This window comes from Chiloscyllium punctatum, chromosome X, assembly GCF_047496795.1.
Source record: "Chiloscyllium punctatum isolate Juve2018m chromosome X, sChiPun1.3, whole genome shotgun sequence".
Lineage (NCBI taxonomy): Eukaryota > Metazoa > Chordata > Chondrichthyes > Orectolobiformes > Hemiscylliidae > Chiloscyllium > Chiloscyllium punctatum.
In genome coordinates, this window is record NC_092791.1 from 18,578,743 (window position 1) to 18,593,551 (window position 14,809).

General features: G+C 51.5%; 1 protein-coding gene across 3 annotated transcripts in view; it reads right to left on the bottom strand.

Moving 5' to 3' along the window:
- Positions 1-14,809, bottom strand: part of LOC140471216 (diacylglycerol kinase beta-like) — a 133,679-nt gene that overhangs the window by 64,419 nt on the left and 54,451 nt on the right. For all 3 annotated transcript variants that reach the window (XR_011956895.1, XM_072567140.1, XM_072567141.1), the window contains exons 3-5: positions 6,832-6,908; positions 5,236-5,353; positions 2,296-2,409 (exon numbers count right to left, since the gene is read on the bottom strand). Coding sequence is in view for 2 of the 3 variants with exons in the window: in XM_072567140.1 (XP_072423241.1) it covers positions 2,296-2,409; positions 5,236-5,353; positions 6,832-6,908 (309 nt within the window). In the remaining variant the exon portion in view is untranslated. The remainder of the gene's footprint in view (positions 1-2,295; positions 2,410-5,235; positions 5,354-6,831; positions 6,909-14,809) is intronic.

Consider the following 14,809-nt stretch of genomic DNA (forward strand, 5'->3'; position numbering starts at 1 on the left):
ACAAGCACCCGATATTTCTTCGAGTAAACTTTGTCCCATGTTATGGTAACTGTTCAGGAGTCTGTAGACCACTCCCCCAAGTGACGCCTTTCCCCACCTATTCCTCATTTCCACCCAAACCAATTTTACATTTTGATTTCCTGAACCAAGATCATCCTGAACTGTTGCACCTTTACGTAGCTTCCTCTTCTGTGTCAATATCATATGCCCTCAAAAGGGTGGTAAAGGAGGCGTCTGACATGCCTGCCTTTTATTGGTCAGGGAGTTGAGTACAAGAGTCGGGATGTCATGTTGCAGCTTTATAAAACTTTGGTTAGGCTCCACTTAGAGTTTAGTGTTCAGTTCTGGTTGCCACATTACAGGAAGGATGTGGAGGCTTTGGAGAGGGTGCAGAAGAGGCTTACCAGGATGCTGCCTGAATTAGAGGGTATGAGCTCTAAGGAGAGGCTGGGAAAACTCTGGTTGTTTTCTCTGGAATGGCAGAGGCTGAGGGGAGACTTGATAAAAGTCGATAAAATTCTGAGACATACAGATAGTGTTGACGGTCAGAATCTTCTATCCCCAGAGTTGAAATGTCTAAAACTAGGGGCATGTGAGAGGGGGAGAGTTCAAAGGAGATGTGAGGGCTAAGTATTTAACACAGAGTGCAGTAGGAGTCTGGAACATGCTGCAAGGGATGGTGTTGGAGACAGACAGGACAGGGGTGTTTAAAGGACTTTTAAATAAACACACAAATCATTGTTTCCAGTTTTCAGTTTCCTCCCTTCTTGAATCGCTGGGTGATATTTGTGACTTTCCAGTCTAGTGGGACCTTTCCAGAATCTTTGAATGTTGGGAAATTGACACCATCGCATCTACTCTTCATTGGCGACCTCTTTTATACCCGAACGTAAAGTCAGTCAGGAGCCAGAGATGTGATAGCCCTCAGCTCTAGCAGCTTGCTCAAGAACGCTTCCCCTGTGATTATATTTTCAACAGGTACCTTTCACCTCCGGATTGACAGCTCTGACTGTGTTTTGTATCCTCCAGAATGAAGATAGGAGCAAAATATTCAGTCATTCAACCATTTCTTTATCTCCTGGAACTCATCATCCTCACTCTCTAGAGTGCGGGGATACGGACCAAGGACAGGCAGATGGGATGAGTTTAACTTGGCGTCATGTTTGGCACAACATCCTGCACCGAAGGGTCCTGTCCCAATGCTGTACAGCTCTACGTTCTAACATTCAGAGTTCAGTCCTTGTCATCCCATGGCGACTATCAGATCCCATTTCAATCTTCGTCCAGGCAGAAATGCTCATGAGCCCTCCTTGATCCCAACTCTCTTTAGCTTCAAGGTCAACGTACAGTTTGGCTCAGTACAGGTTCTAAAGCGATCCCCTTCCAGGACCACGGGAGGCTCAGAGCTGAGTCGCTGTAATCTCGGAGGCTGCTGCCAGTGACTCCTCGCAGTGAAATGATTGAAACCTTCCAAACACCTTGAACAATCAGGTTGGACTTCGATTACCCTCCGTTTCAAGATACAGTCCCAAAAATACAAGAGTACGTTTTTTTAAAAAACCTCATAACCGCACAACAACTTTTGAAAAAGAAGTATAAATTATTGGTGAGCGAAACTGAAATTCTTGCATGGCCATTTTCTTTTTAGTTTCGATCCCCTACAGTGTGGAAACAGGCCCTTCGGCCCAACCAGTCCACCCCGACCCTCCGAAGAGTAACCCACCCAGACCCATTTCCCTCTGACTAATGCATCTAACACTACGGGCAACTTAGCACGGCCAATCCACATTTTTGGACTGTGGGAGGAAACCCACGCAGACACAGAGAGAATGTGCAAACTCCACACAGACACACAGTAGCCCGAGGCTGGAATTGAACCTGCCTCCCTGGCGCTGTGAGGCCACACTGCTAACCACTGAGCCACCGTGCCACCCCAATTTAGTTGATTGCCACTTGTCCTCAAAGTGTCTAAGTCTAACGTTGCCACACACGGCGCCATTTTAGGTTAAAAAAACTCAGGTTCAAAGTAGTAAAAGAGACAGTGTTAAAATGTAAACATTACAGACCTTCATAGAAGAAGTCAAAAAATAATAGTTAACATTAAAGTCATTCTTAACTTAAACGAAAAAATCAAAAGTATCACACAGTCTCAGGCGCGCTCGGCCTAGCAACATTGTCACATCGCTACTGAGGTTGTGTGAGGTACTTCACATCTTCAGATGGTTGAGCAGTCCATTAAACAAGCCAAATTTTCTAAAGATCGGAAACACACATTTGATCCAATCCAGAACTCACATTTGAGCTTATCTTCAGGTTGGCCTCCCTCCAGGAAGGATAAGTAACACACGACGTCCTTCACAAAGACAACATCTGGCCCAGTGGGATCGATTGTATCGGGGATTTGAACATCTTCAGAGAGAGAGAGAGCGAAGCAATCGTGAGTCACCGATCCCATCAAAAGGCATAGCTGTACAAATCCAGTCCTGAACAGAGACAGTGACAGTCCCAAAGGGATGAGAGGAGAAAGTCAGAATGAAAACAGACAGAGCAAGCAGACACAACGGCAAGGTTTGGGAAGAGAGAGAGAGAGAGAGGTTGCAGAGGATGAGTTTTTGTCTCGAGAGAAAGAGATCAGAGAGGAAGAAACAGAGCAAGACATATCGGACAGAGAGAAGGAGTGTCTGGAGAGAGGGAGATAGTTCCAATGAGAGAAGAAGATTGGACAGAGTTGAGGTGTTCAGGTGGAGAGAGAGGGCTTGGAGAGAGGGAGTTTTCACACAGACAGAGACAGAGAGAGAGACAGACAGACAGAGAGAGAGGGAGACAGAGACAGCAAGAGCAAGAGAGGGAGATTGGACAAAGGTTGGTTAGAGATGTAACCGGCACTGTTGATGAGGGGAATGCACTTGATGTGTTCTACGTGGACTTTAACAAGGCTTGTGCTAAGGTCCCTCATGGCAAACTGACCAAGACAGTAAGGGTCCATGGGAATCCAAGGCAAGGTGACATGTTGGATCCACTACAGGCTGAGAGGCAGGAAGCTGAGGGGGGGGGGGGGGGGGATGGTCGAGGGATGTTTGTATCACTGGAAGCCTCACTGTTTGTGGTATGCATTACTGATTTGGAATTAAATGTAGGGGGGGTGTGATCAACAAGTTTTCAGAATCTACAAAAATTGGAAAGGTGTTAAAGAGTGAGAAGGAAAGGCTGTGGACTGCAGGAAGACATCAGTGCAGTGGCCAAGTGGGCAGAGCAGTGAGAAATGGAATCTGATACTGAAAAGTGTGAGGTAGGGGAGAACGAACAAGGTAGGAACATACTGGAGATCTGAGAGACCTCGATGTATATACGTGCAGAACCCTGTAGGTAGCAGGACAGGCAGCTAAGCTGGTTCAGAAGGCATATGGGATACATGCTCCTATTAGCAAAGACCAATCTCTGCAGCACATCTTGTAGATGGTACACACTGCTGTTACTGAGCGTCGGTGGGGGGAGGGAGTGGGTGTTTGTGGATGTGGGGCCAATCAAGCGGCTGCTTTGTCCTGGATGGTGTCGAGCTTCTTGAGTGTTGTTGGAGCTGCCCCCATCCAGGGGCAAGTGGGGAGTATTCCATCACCCTCCTGACTTGTGCCTTGGAGATGGTGGGACAGGCTTTGGGGAGTCAGGAGGGGAGTTACTCGCTGCAGGATTCCCAGCCTCTGACCTGCTCTTGTAGCCACAGTGTGTATGTGGCTAGCCTGGCAGAGTTTCAGGTCAATGGTAACCCCCAGGATATTGGGGGACTCAGTGATGGTAACACCATTGAACGTCAATGAGTGGGGGGGGGGGGGGGGGGTGAGATTGTCCCTTATTGGAGATAGTCATTGCCTGGCATTTATGTGGCATGAATGTTACTTGCCACTTGTCAAGCCTGGATATTGTTCAGGTCTTGCTGCATTTGGACATGAACTGCTTCAGTATCTGAGGAGTCACGAATGGTGCTGGACATTGTGCAATCGTTGGTGAATATCCCCATTCCTGACCTTATGTCAGAGGGAAGGTCATTGATGAAGCAGCTGAAGATGTTGGGCCTAGGACACTACCCTGAGGAACTCCTGCAGAGATGTCCTGGGGCTGAGATAACTGACCTCCAACAACCACAACCATCTTCCTATGTACCAGGTATGACTCCAACCAGCAGGGAGCTTGCCCCCTGATACCCATTGATTCCAGGTTTGCCAGGGCTCCTTGATGCCACACTCGGTCGAATGCAGCCTTGATGTCAAGGGCTGTCCCTCTCCCCTCCTCTCTGGAGTTCAGCTCTTTTGTCCATGTTTGAACCAAGGCTGTAATGAGGTCAGGAGCTGAGTGACCCTGGTGGGACCCAAACTGGGCCTCACTGAGCAGGTTATTGCTGAGCAGGTGCTGCTTGATAGCACTGTTGGTGACACCTTCCATCACTTTCCTGATGATCGAGAGTAGACCGATGGGGCAGTAATTGGCCGGGTTGGATTTGTCCGGCTCTTTATGTACAGGACATACCTGGGCAATTTTCCACATTGTCGAGTAGATGCCAGTGTTATAACTGTAGTGGAACAGCTTGGCTGGGAGAGCAGCAAGTTCTGGAGCACAAGTCTTCAGTCCTATTGCTGGAATGTTGTCAGGGCCCATAGCCTTTGCAGTATCCATTATCAGACACATCTGCAGCTGGCAGATTGGTAAGGATGGGGTTGAGTATGTTTTTCCCTCTTGTTGGTTCCCCCACCACCTGCCGCAGACCCAGTCTAGCAGCGATGTCCTTTAGGACCTGACCAGCTCGATCAGTAATGCTGCTGCTGAGACACTCTTGGTGGTGGACATTGGGATCCCCCACCCAGGGTCCATTCTGTGACCTTGCCACCCTCAGTGCTTCCTCAAAGTGTTGTTCAATGTGGAGGAGTACCGATTCATCAGCTGAGGGACATGGGTGGGGAATATCTGTAGGTGTTATTCCATTGGAGAATGGCTGCTGTTATCCATAGGAACATCTGTTGCTGCTATCCTTTGAGACACTTGAGTGGGCTGTGGGAGAGGGCTGAGGGGGAAGAATAAATACCCAAATATTGAGGGTCAAAGGGTAGTGGGTGCCCTCCCACTACCGAGGTGAAGCCTAACACATTGACGGTGTCCGTAGTGGTGACTACAGTCTGCAGGAAGCTAACGTACGTGTTGAGGGATGGTACAGCTTAGTGGTTCGGTCCCCTTCCAGTTCCTCACCTTTCTCACTTGGCTTCGTCTGAAAGGAGCGAAAGAGATGCTGACAAAACTGACTGGGAATGTCGTCCACGTCCAGGTAGATTGTCATCAGTGTTCGAAAGCCTTCAAAATCAATATGCTGCAGAGAGATCAAAGCAGAGGGTGCACATGCAAACAGGCATCATAGACACGGTTCGAACAACTTTTCCAAGGGGAAATCTGCTGCCGTTTCAAGACAGCGGACTTCAAGAGGAGGCAATTCTTACAATCTGAACCCTTTCAAAGAAAACAAATCAGAGAATCCCGACAGTGGGGAAGCAGGCGATTCAGCCCATCGAGCATCCCACCAAGACACACTCCTCCACACTGTAACCCTGCATTCCCCTTGGCTAACCCACCCTAATCTACACAATCCTGGGCATTATGGGTAATTTAGCACGGCCAATCCACTCTAACCTGCACATCCCTGGGCATTATGGGTAATTTAGCATGGCCAATCCACCCTAACCTACACATCCCTGGGCATTATGGGTAATTTAGCATCGCCAATCCACCCTAACCTGCACATCCCTGAGCATTATGGGACAATTTAGCATGGCCAATCCACCCCAACCTGCACATCCCTGGGCACTGTGGATAATTTAGCATGGCCAAACCACCCAAACCTGCACATCTCTGGGCACTATGGGACAATTTAGCATGGCCACTCCACCCTATCCTACACATCCCTGGGCATTATGGGTAATTTAGCATGGCCAATCCACCCTAACCTGCACATCTTTGGACTGTGGCAGGAGGAAATCAGAGCACCGGGAGGAAACTCACACAAACACAGAATGTATAAACTCCACACAGTTGCCCAAGGCTGGAATTAAAGCCCAGGTCCCTGGTGCTTTGAGGCAGCAGTGCTAACCACTGAGCCACCGTGAAGTCCAATGGTGAATGCTGGTAATGGGAATGTCACTGGACTAGTTAATCCTGAAACCAATAGTTCACAATGCCACCATGAGGGCTGGTGGGATCGAAACTCAATGACTAAGTCTGGAAAATAAAATTAGTCTTATTAATGACGACCATCACCAATAGCATGGATTGGCAGAAAAACCCATCAGGTGCACTACTGTCCTTCAGTACTGCCATCCTTGCCTGGTCTGGCCTACACGTGACTCCAGACCCACAGCGATGGGACTGACTCTCAAGTGCCCTCTGAAATGGCCGGGTGAGACACTAAATTCAGGGGCATTTGGGATGGGCAATAAATGCAGGCCTTGCCAGTGATGCTCACATCCCACAAAAGAAAAAAACGACTCTCGCCCTTCAAAATGGAGGAGGAAATACATTATTCCTCCTGGATCAGATTCAGGATCGTTCAGAAACAGCCCCAAATCTCCCCAGTCTGAAGACACTGATCCTGCAAAGGGAGGGTTTCGCTGACCCCACAGGCCGCACATGCCTGAGGCCTACACTGGATCTGACAACAACCTCATCAGATGTTTGGGGCAGTGCAGTGAGCCAGTGATGCCCGTGAGCGAGCACAGGCACGAGTGGCAGGGCACACGTTGGCATCAGCTCTGCCACATCGGGGCAAGGTTAGCTGCGAATCTCTGAAGGCCTCACCTGTTCCGTGCTGTACTTGGAGAGTCGTCCGTTCCCAGCAAACTCACTGAGAACATCCTTCACTTTCTTTGCCGAATCTGCCAAAAGAAATCATTGTCTCCTGTAAGTGGGAGCCAAGTTGTTTGATAGAGAGCTATTCGGGATGGTTGGTGACAGAATGTTCCAGCAAGGGGGATGGGACCATTCCGAAACTCTTCACAACAGGCTAGCCGAGTGGATGTGACTGGGTCCTGGGACAAAGTGTCCACGTGACTCTCTTCCTCCCTCATGTATCGCAGGGTCGGAAGCTCAGACTCCAGCTTGTCAGCTGACAGCAGAGGTTCCTGGAGTGGCAGAGACGTCCTGTCGATGTGGATGATGTGGACTGCACTGGTGTCCAGCAGCACATCAACCACCTGGCCATCTTTACAGTCTCTCATTAACTGGACTAGATTACAGCTTGAGAAGTGACACTCACCAGTTAGCTGCACTTACTCCCATTTGTAAGCTGTTAGACTGGTGCAAAATGACAATCTCAACAGGAACAGTTGAAAATACTGCCCTGATTTATAGATAAAAAATCCCAATGAACACTCAATAATCAGTTCTGAGAGAATGCCACACTGTCGGAGGGTCAGTGCTGAGGGAGTGCCGCACTGTCGGAGGGTCAGTGCTGATAGAGTGCCGAACTGTCGGAGGGTCAGGGCTGAGGGAGTGCTGCACTGTCGGAGGGTCAGTACTGAGCGAGTGCCGCACTGTCGGAGGGTCAGTACGGAGGGAGTGCCGCACTGTCAGAGGGTCAGTACGGAGGGAGTGCCGCACTGTCGGAGGGTCAGTACGGAGGGAGTGCCGCACTGTCGGAGGGTCAGTACGGAGGGAGTGCCGCACTGTCGGAGGGTCAGTACGGAGGGAGTGCCGCACTGTCGGAGGGTCAGTACGGAGGGAGTGCCGCACTGTCGGAGGGTCAGTACGGAGGGAGTGCCGCACTGTCGGAGGGTCAGTACGGAGGGAGTGCCGCACTGTCGGAGGGTCAGTACGGAGGGAGTGCCGCACTGTCGGAGGGTCAGTACGGAGGGAGTGCCGCACTGTCTGAGGGTCAGTACGGAGGGAGTGCCGCACTGTCGGAGGGTCAGTACTGAGGGAGTGCCGCACTGTCGGAGGGTCAGTACGGAGGGAGTGCCGCACTGTCGGAGGGTCAGTACGGAGGGAGTGCCGCACTGTCTGAGGGTCAGTACGGAGGGAGTGCCGCACTGTCGGAGGGTCAGTACGGAGGGAGTGCCGCACTGTCGGAAGTTCAGTGCTGAGGGAGTGCCGCACTGTCAGAAGTTCAGTGCTGAGGGAGTGCCGCACTGTCGAAGGGTCAGTGCTGAGTGAGCGCTACACAGTCAGAAGGTCAGTGCTGAGGGAGTGCCGCACTGTCGGAGGGTCAGTGCTGAGGGAGCGCCGCACAGTCAGAGGGTCAGCGCTGAGGGAGTGCCGCACTGTCGGAGGGTCAGTGCTGAGGGAGTGCCGCACTGTCGGAGGGTCAGTGCCGAGGGAGTGCCGCACTGTCGGAGGGTCAGTGCCGAGGGAGTGCCGCACTGTCGGAGGGTCAGTACTGAGGGAGTGCCGCACTGTCGAAGGGTCAGTGCTGAGGGAGCGCCGCACAGTCAGAGGGTCAGTACTGAGGGAGTGCTGCACTGTTGGAGGGTCAGTGCTGAGGGAGGGCTGCACTGTCGGAGGGTCAGTGCTGAGGGAGTGGGCACTGTTGAAAGGTCAGTACTGAGGGAGTGCCGCACTGTCAGAGGGTCAGTGCTGAGGGAGTGCCGCACTGTCGGAGGATCACTGCTGAGGAAGTGTCACACTGTCGGAGGGTCAGTACTGAGGGAGTGCCGCACTGTCGGAGGGTCAGTACTGAGGGAGTCCCGCACTGTCAGAGGGTCAGTGCTGAGGGAGTGGGCACTGTCGTAGGGTCAGTGCTGAGGGAATGCTGCACTCTCGGAAGGTCAGTACTGAGGGAGTGCTGCACTGTCGGAGGGTCAGTGCTGAGGGAGTGCCGCACTGTCGGAGGGTCAGTACTGAGGGAGTGCCGCACTGTCGGAGGGTCAGTGCTGAGGGAGTCCCGCACTGTCAGAGGATCAGTGCTGAGGGAGTGCTGCACTGTCGGAGGGTCAGTACTGAGGGAGTGCTGCACTGTCGGAGGGTCAGTGCTGAGGGAGTGCCGTACTGTCGGAGGGTCAGTACTGAGGGAATGCCGCACTGTCGGAAGGTCAGGACTGAGGGAGTGCTGAACTGTCGGAAGGTCAGGGCTGAGGGAGTGCCGCACTGTCAGAGGGTCAGTGCTGAGGGAGTGATGCACTGTCACATGGTCAGTGCTGAGGGAGTGCCGTACTATCGGAGGGTCAGTGCTGAGGGAGGGCTGCACTGTCGGAGGGTCAGTGCTGAGGGAATGCTGCACTGTCAGAGGGTCAGTGCTGAGGGAGGGCCGCACTGTGGGAGGGTCAGTGCTGAGGGAGTGCCGCACTGTCAGAGGGTCAGTACTGAGGGGGTGCTTTTTGCTGAGGAATTGCACATGAACCCCATACAGACTCTTGCTCACTCAGCAATCCATTCAGAGGGAAGCAGAACTGCAGTTGCCATTTGTCCCTCCCATGCAGCTGATGGACCTGGGTAGGCTGCACAATGGGAATGACAAAGGCAGAGGTGGTCCTTGTTGCTCTGTCCTCCCTTGACCTTTGAACCCACGGCCTGCAACCCTGTTGGTGTTGACTGCTGGGATGTGTGGCTATTCCCTTCTTTGCCACTAAGTGGCAATAGAGTGCTCGAGATCAGATTTGTCCCGGTCAGGCGTTTGTGTGAACGTCCGGCATTCACCAGATTCGGTCTCTGGGAGAGCTGCTCTCACCACCAGGGCCCAACGATTCCCAGCTGACAACCAACCCTCCCTCCCACTGGGCGGGGGTACTGAGCAAAGTGCCATCCTGCAGAGGCCCGCCACCCCTCTCCCATCTGGGTGGACTGATTCTGGGCCTGTTCACATTGTCCGCCATCACACCCGAAAAAGACCAGACGGTCTGGTCATGGCCAGTTCGCTGCACACGGGATCTTGCTGTGTGCAAAATGCCTGCCTTGTTTCTGACTTTTATATCAACACTGTTCCTTCCAATGCACGTCATTGCTTGTGAAAGGCTTTCTGCATGTTCTGCACTCTTTTGGGTTCTGACCAGCCACTACAATGGACTCAGTGGGAAAACCACTCCAAGCCAGTCATATCAGTGTAACCTGGAACCAGTTGCTAACATTCAACTCACTCCCGCAACGGAGTCACTGCGGACGCTGTAAATCAAAATCAAAAACAGAAAGCGCCGGAAAAGCTCAGCAGGTCTGGCATCAGCTGTGGAGCGAAATCAGAGTTAACGTTTCAGGCCCAGTGACCCTTCCTCAGAACTGGCGATTTACTGCTGTACGTCATAGGTGAAAACAAAACAATACCATGGATGGTGTGGTGATGGGAACACAAGAAACACTCAGTTAAGTGTAAGAGCACTCCTGAAAATATAGAGAATGTAAACAAGATGTGGAAGTCACACTGGGAAGGCTGTCGAGATTCCACCACATGAAGAGGGTGGTAGCAGCAAAATTGATTTATGTTGGCTCATGGGATGTGGGTGCTGCTACCTGGGCCCAGCATTTATTGCCCCGTCCCTAGTTGCCCCCCTTGAGAAGGTGGGGGTGAGCTGCCATCTTGAATCGCTGCAGTCCATGTGCTGTGGGTTGACCCACAATGCCCTGAGGGAGGGAATTCCAGGATTTTGACCCATTGACACTGAAGGAACAGCGATATAGCGTCGGTGGGAGAGGGAGTGGGTGTTTGTGGGTGTGGGGCCAATCAAGCGGCTGCTTTGTCCTGGATGGTGTCGAGCTTCTTGAGTGTTGTTGGAGCTGCCCCCATCCAGGGGCAAGTGGGGAGTATTCCATCACCCTCCTGACTTGTGCCTTGGAGATGGTGGGGCAGGCTTAGGGGAGTCAGGAGGGGAGTTATGCACTACAGGTTACCTAATCTCTGAAACAAAAACAGAAATTGCTGGAGAAACTCAGCAGGCCTGGCAGCATCTGTGGAGAGAGAAACAGAGTCAACGTTTTGAGTCCAGTGACCCTCCTTGTTCCTGCTCTTGTGGTCACTGGATTGAAAGGTGAAGTCAGTTCAGTTTCTGGTCAATGGCAACCCATAATGAGATGTGGGCTGAGTTTAACTGCACATATAACAGGGCAGATACAATGTGACTGCTCACTTCAACATCTAAAGCTGACCCTCCCTCACTCCCTTCAACATCTGCGCCCCTCTCTCCCTCCCTGACTTAATGACCAGTCCCTGTACTGACTGGAACCAGGTCAGGCAGCTGGACCTCAGAATATGAGTTCCCTCGTTGGGGCTGTTAATCTGGTCCAATCTGGGAGCCCTGGCTGTCAAAGACTGGGCCTGGTATATGGAAAGAATGCATTATTTTTTTCCTGGGCAACTGACATTGGGGCAGATGGAAAGGAACGAACAATTCTCTTGACAGCTTGTGGACCCACAGCTTTTTCAGCTGTTAGGAGCTTAACCTTCCCTGAGGCACTGGATACTAAAACCTTTTAAGAGTTGAGGGATTTAGTTGAGGACTATTACAACCCCAAGCCTCCTCAGTTTTACTTGGCAATTCGAGAATCAGGGGAATCCTTATCGGGATTTTTGACTAGGTTAAGATGATTGGCAGAGGCATATGACTTTGGGTTAACCCTTAATGAGATGCTGAGAGACTGGTATGTGGAATCAATGATGTGACCGTGTAGAAGCACCTACTAGCTAAATCCCGTCTGGACTTTAAACACGCACTGCAATTGACTTTGTCATCAGAAAACGTGGCAAGTGGAGCATATGCATTGCAGGGTTCACTGACCGAAGTGAACTCCCTTGCCAGGCCGACTGAGTTTGGGGGATACTATTTGAGTAAAGGCAATTACACAGCTTCACTCAGGCCATATCCTGAACAGAGGGACTCTAGGTCAGCCCACAGCAAAACCCCAAAACAAAGCAAAGCCTCGGCCAAACAGTGAACATTTTCTTCAGGATCCCGCCACCAAGTCATTGTTGTTGCTGCCAGTAAGTGGACCCGGGGGAGACGGGAGACGGGAGACGGAGACAGACTAGGCCCAAATTGACTAACAAAACTCACAGGCTCAGGATCCACTATCACGGCACGGTGGCTCAATGGGGCCCAGGTTCGATGCCAGCCTCGGGTGACTGTCTGTGTGGAGTTTGCAGTCTCCCTGTGTCTGCGTGGGTTTCCTCCCACAGTCCAAGGATGTGCAGGTCAGGATGAATTGGCTATGGGAAATTGCCCAGGGATGTATAGGTGAGGTGCATTAGTCAGGGGGAACATGTAAAATGCTAGGGAAAGGGGTCTGGGTGGGTTACTTTTCAGAGAGTTAGGGTGGACTTGTTGGGCTGAATGGCCCAGTGTCAGGATTTAATAATTGATCTAACAATGTGCACACCCGGGAAAGCCCACTTACATCTGGTTTGGAGCAGTTAAATTGCTTACCAACATCCAAATCAGAACCAATCAAAATGAACGTCTGGTTAAATGGTCACCTGGTTGTAATGGAGGTTAATACTGGCACGGCTGTATCAGTGATCGTAGAACCAGTCTTTAACAAAACTTGCTCTGGACTCTAACCCTTAAGTTTGTGGTGGACCTCGGTTAGACTGAGAACTTATACTGGGGAACCTTTACAGATTAAGGGTATAACTTCGGTTCTGGTCTCTTAGGAGAAGCAGCTGGTTCAGTTCCCACTGATTGTAGTAAAAGGCACAGGCCCAGGCTGGTTGGGGCAGAATTGGTTGAGACAGATTCACCTTGATTGGCCCAATATTTTCCAATTAGAAAATGGCTGTCTGAGTGAAGTCCTAATTAAATGCTAGAAGCTTTTCAGGAAGGTCTGGGGACTATCAAAGGAGCCAAGGCCACCTTACATGTTGACCAGGAAGTAATTCCATGATTCTGCAAGGCCTGTCCAGTGCCATTTGCCTTATGGGAAAAGTAGAGTCAGAAATCAGGAGGCTGGAAAGCAAAGGAATCATCAAACCAGTGCAGTTTATGGAATGGGCAGCACCTGTCATATCGATTGTAAAGCCCAATGTGTCAGTTCACCTTTGTGAGGAGTTTAAACAAATGGTAAACCACTTTTAACAGTTGGATAAATACCCAATCCCTTGAATATAGAGGATGTATGTGCCAAACTGACCAGGGGGCTGTACTTCACGAGGTTGGACATGAGCCCAGCCTACTTGTAATTGCAGTCAGATGAGGATTCCCAGAAGTATGCTACAATTAATACATATAAGGGTTTGTATCAGTATACAAGATTGCCATTTGGAGTATCTTCAGCCCGTGCAATTTTTCAGCAGATGATGGAGAACATTTTACAAGGTCTACCCCAGGTTGCCATTTATCTAGGTGATGTGCTAATAACAGGGAAGTTCAATAAGGAGCACTTAGAGAACTTGGATATAGTCCTTAGATGTTTCTCCAAGGTGGGGGTATGCCTTGGAAGGGGAACATGTGTGTTCCAGGCACCCCAAGTGTCCTACGTGGGCTACAGAGTTGACAAGACCAGGTTACACTTGTTGGAAGATAAAGTGAGGGCAATCAAAGGTGCCCTGGCTTCCACATCTGTACTGGAGTTTATGTCTTTCCTTGTATTGGTGAATTACTATAGAAAGTTTCTAAATAACCTGGCCTCCATCCTAGCACCTTTGCATCAAATGTTAAAAAAGCAGTCAGCCTTGGAAATGGTTGTGTAGCCAAGCCATAGTTTTCAGGGAAGTGAAGAAACAGCAATCACTGGCTAAGGTGCTGGCACCAGGGGTGACTTGTTCATGGGATACCAGCTGCTGTGGAGTTATTTCACTCCCTGACATCGATATCGAGGGCCCTCCCTCCCTCTATTACCTCAGCCCACACCCTCCCTCTCTCCCTCTATTACCTCAGCCCACACCCTCCCTCTCTCCCTCTATTACCTCAGCCCACACCCTCCCTCTCTCCCTCTATTACCTCAGCCCACACCCTCCCTCTCTCCCTCTATTACCTCAGCCCACACCCTCCCTCTCTCCCTCTATTACCGCAGCCCACACCCTCCCTCCCTCCCTCTATTACCGCAGCCCACACCCTCCCTCCCTCCCTCTCGTACCCAGGCCCACACCCTCCCACCCTCCCTCTATTACCTCAGCCCACACCTTCCCTCCCTCCCTCTCGTACCCAGGCCCACTCCCTCCCTCCCTCCCTCTACCTCAGCCCACACCCTCCCACCCTCCCTCTATTACCTCAGCCCACACCCTGCCTCCCTCTCTCCTTCTATTACCTCAGTCCACACCCTCCCACCCTCCCTCTATTACCTCAGCCCACACCCTCCCTCCCTCTATTACCTCAGCCCACACCCTCCCACCCTCCCACCCTCCCTCTATTACCTCAGCCCACACCCTCCCTCCCTCCCTCTCGTACCCAGGCCCACACACTCCCTCCCTTTATTACCTCAGCCCACACCCTCCTTCCCTCCCTCCCTCCCTCTATTACCTCAGCACTCGCCCTCCTTCCCTCCTTCTATTACCTCAGCCCACACCCTCCCTCCCTCTATTACCTCAGCCCACACCCTCCCACCCTCCCTCTATTACCTCAGCCCACACCCTCCCTCCCTCCCTCTCGTACCCAGGCCCACACCCTCCCTCCCTCTATTACCTCAGCCCACACCCTCCCTCCCTCCCTCCCTCTATTACCTCAGCCCACACCCTCCCACCCTCCCTCTATTACCTCAGCCCACACACTCCCTCCCTCTCTCCTTCTATTACCTCAGTCCACACCCTCCCTCTATTACCTCAGCCCACACCCTCCCTCTCTCCCTCGATTACCTCAGTCCACACCCTCCTTCCCTCCCTCCCTCCTTCTATTACCTCAGTCCACACCCTCCTTCCCTCCCTCCC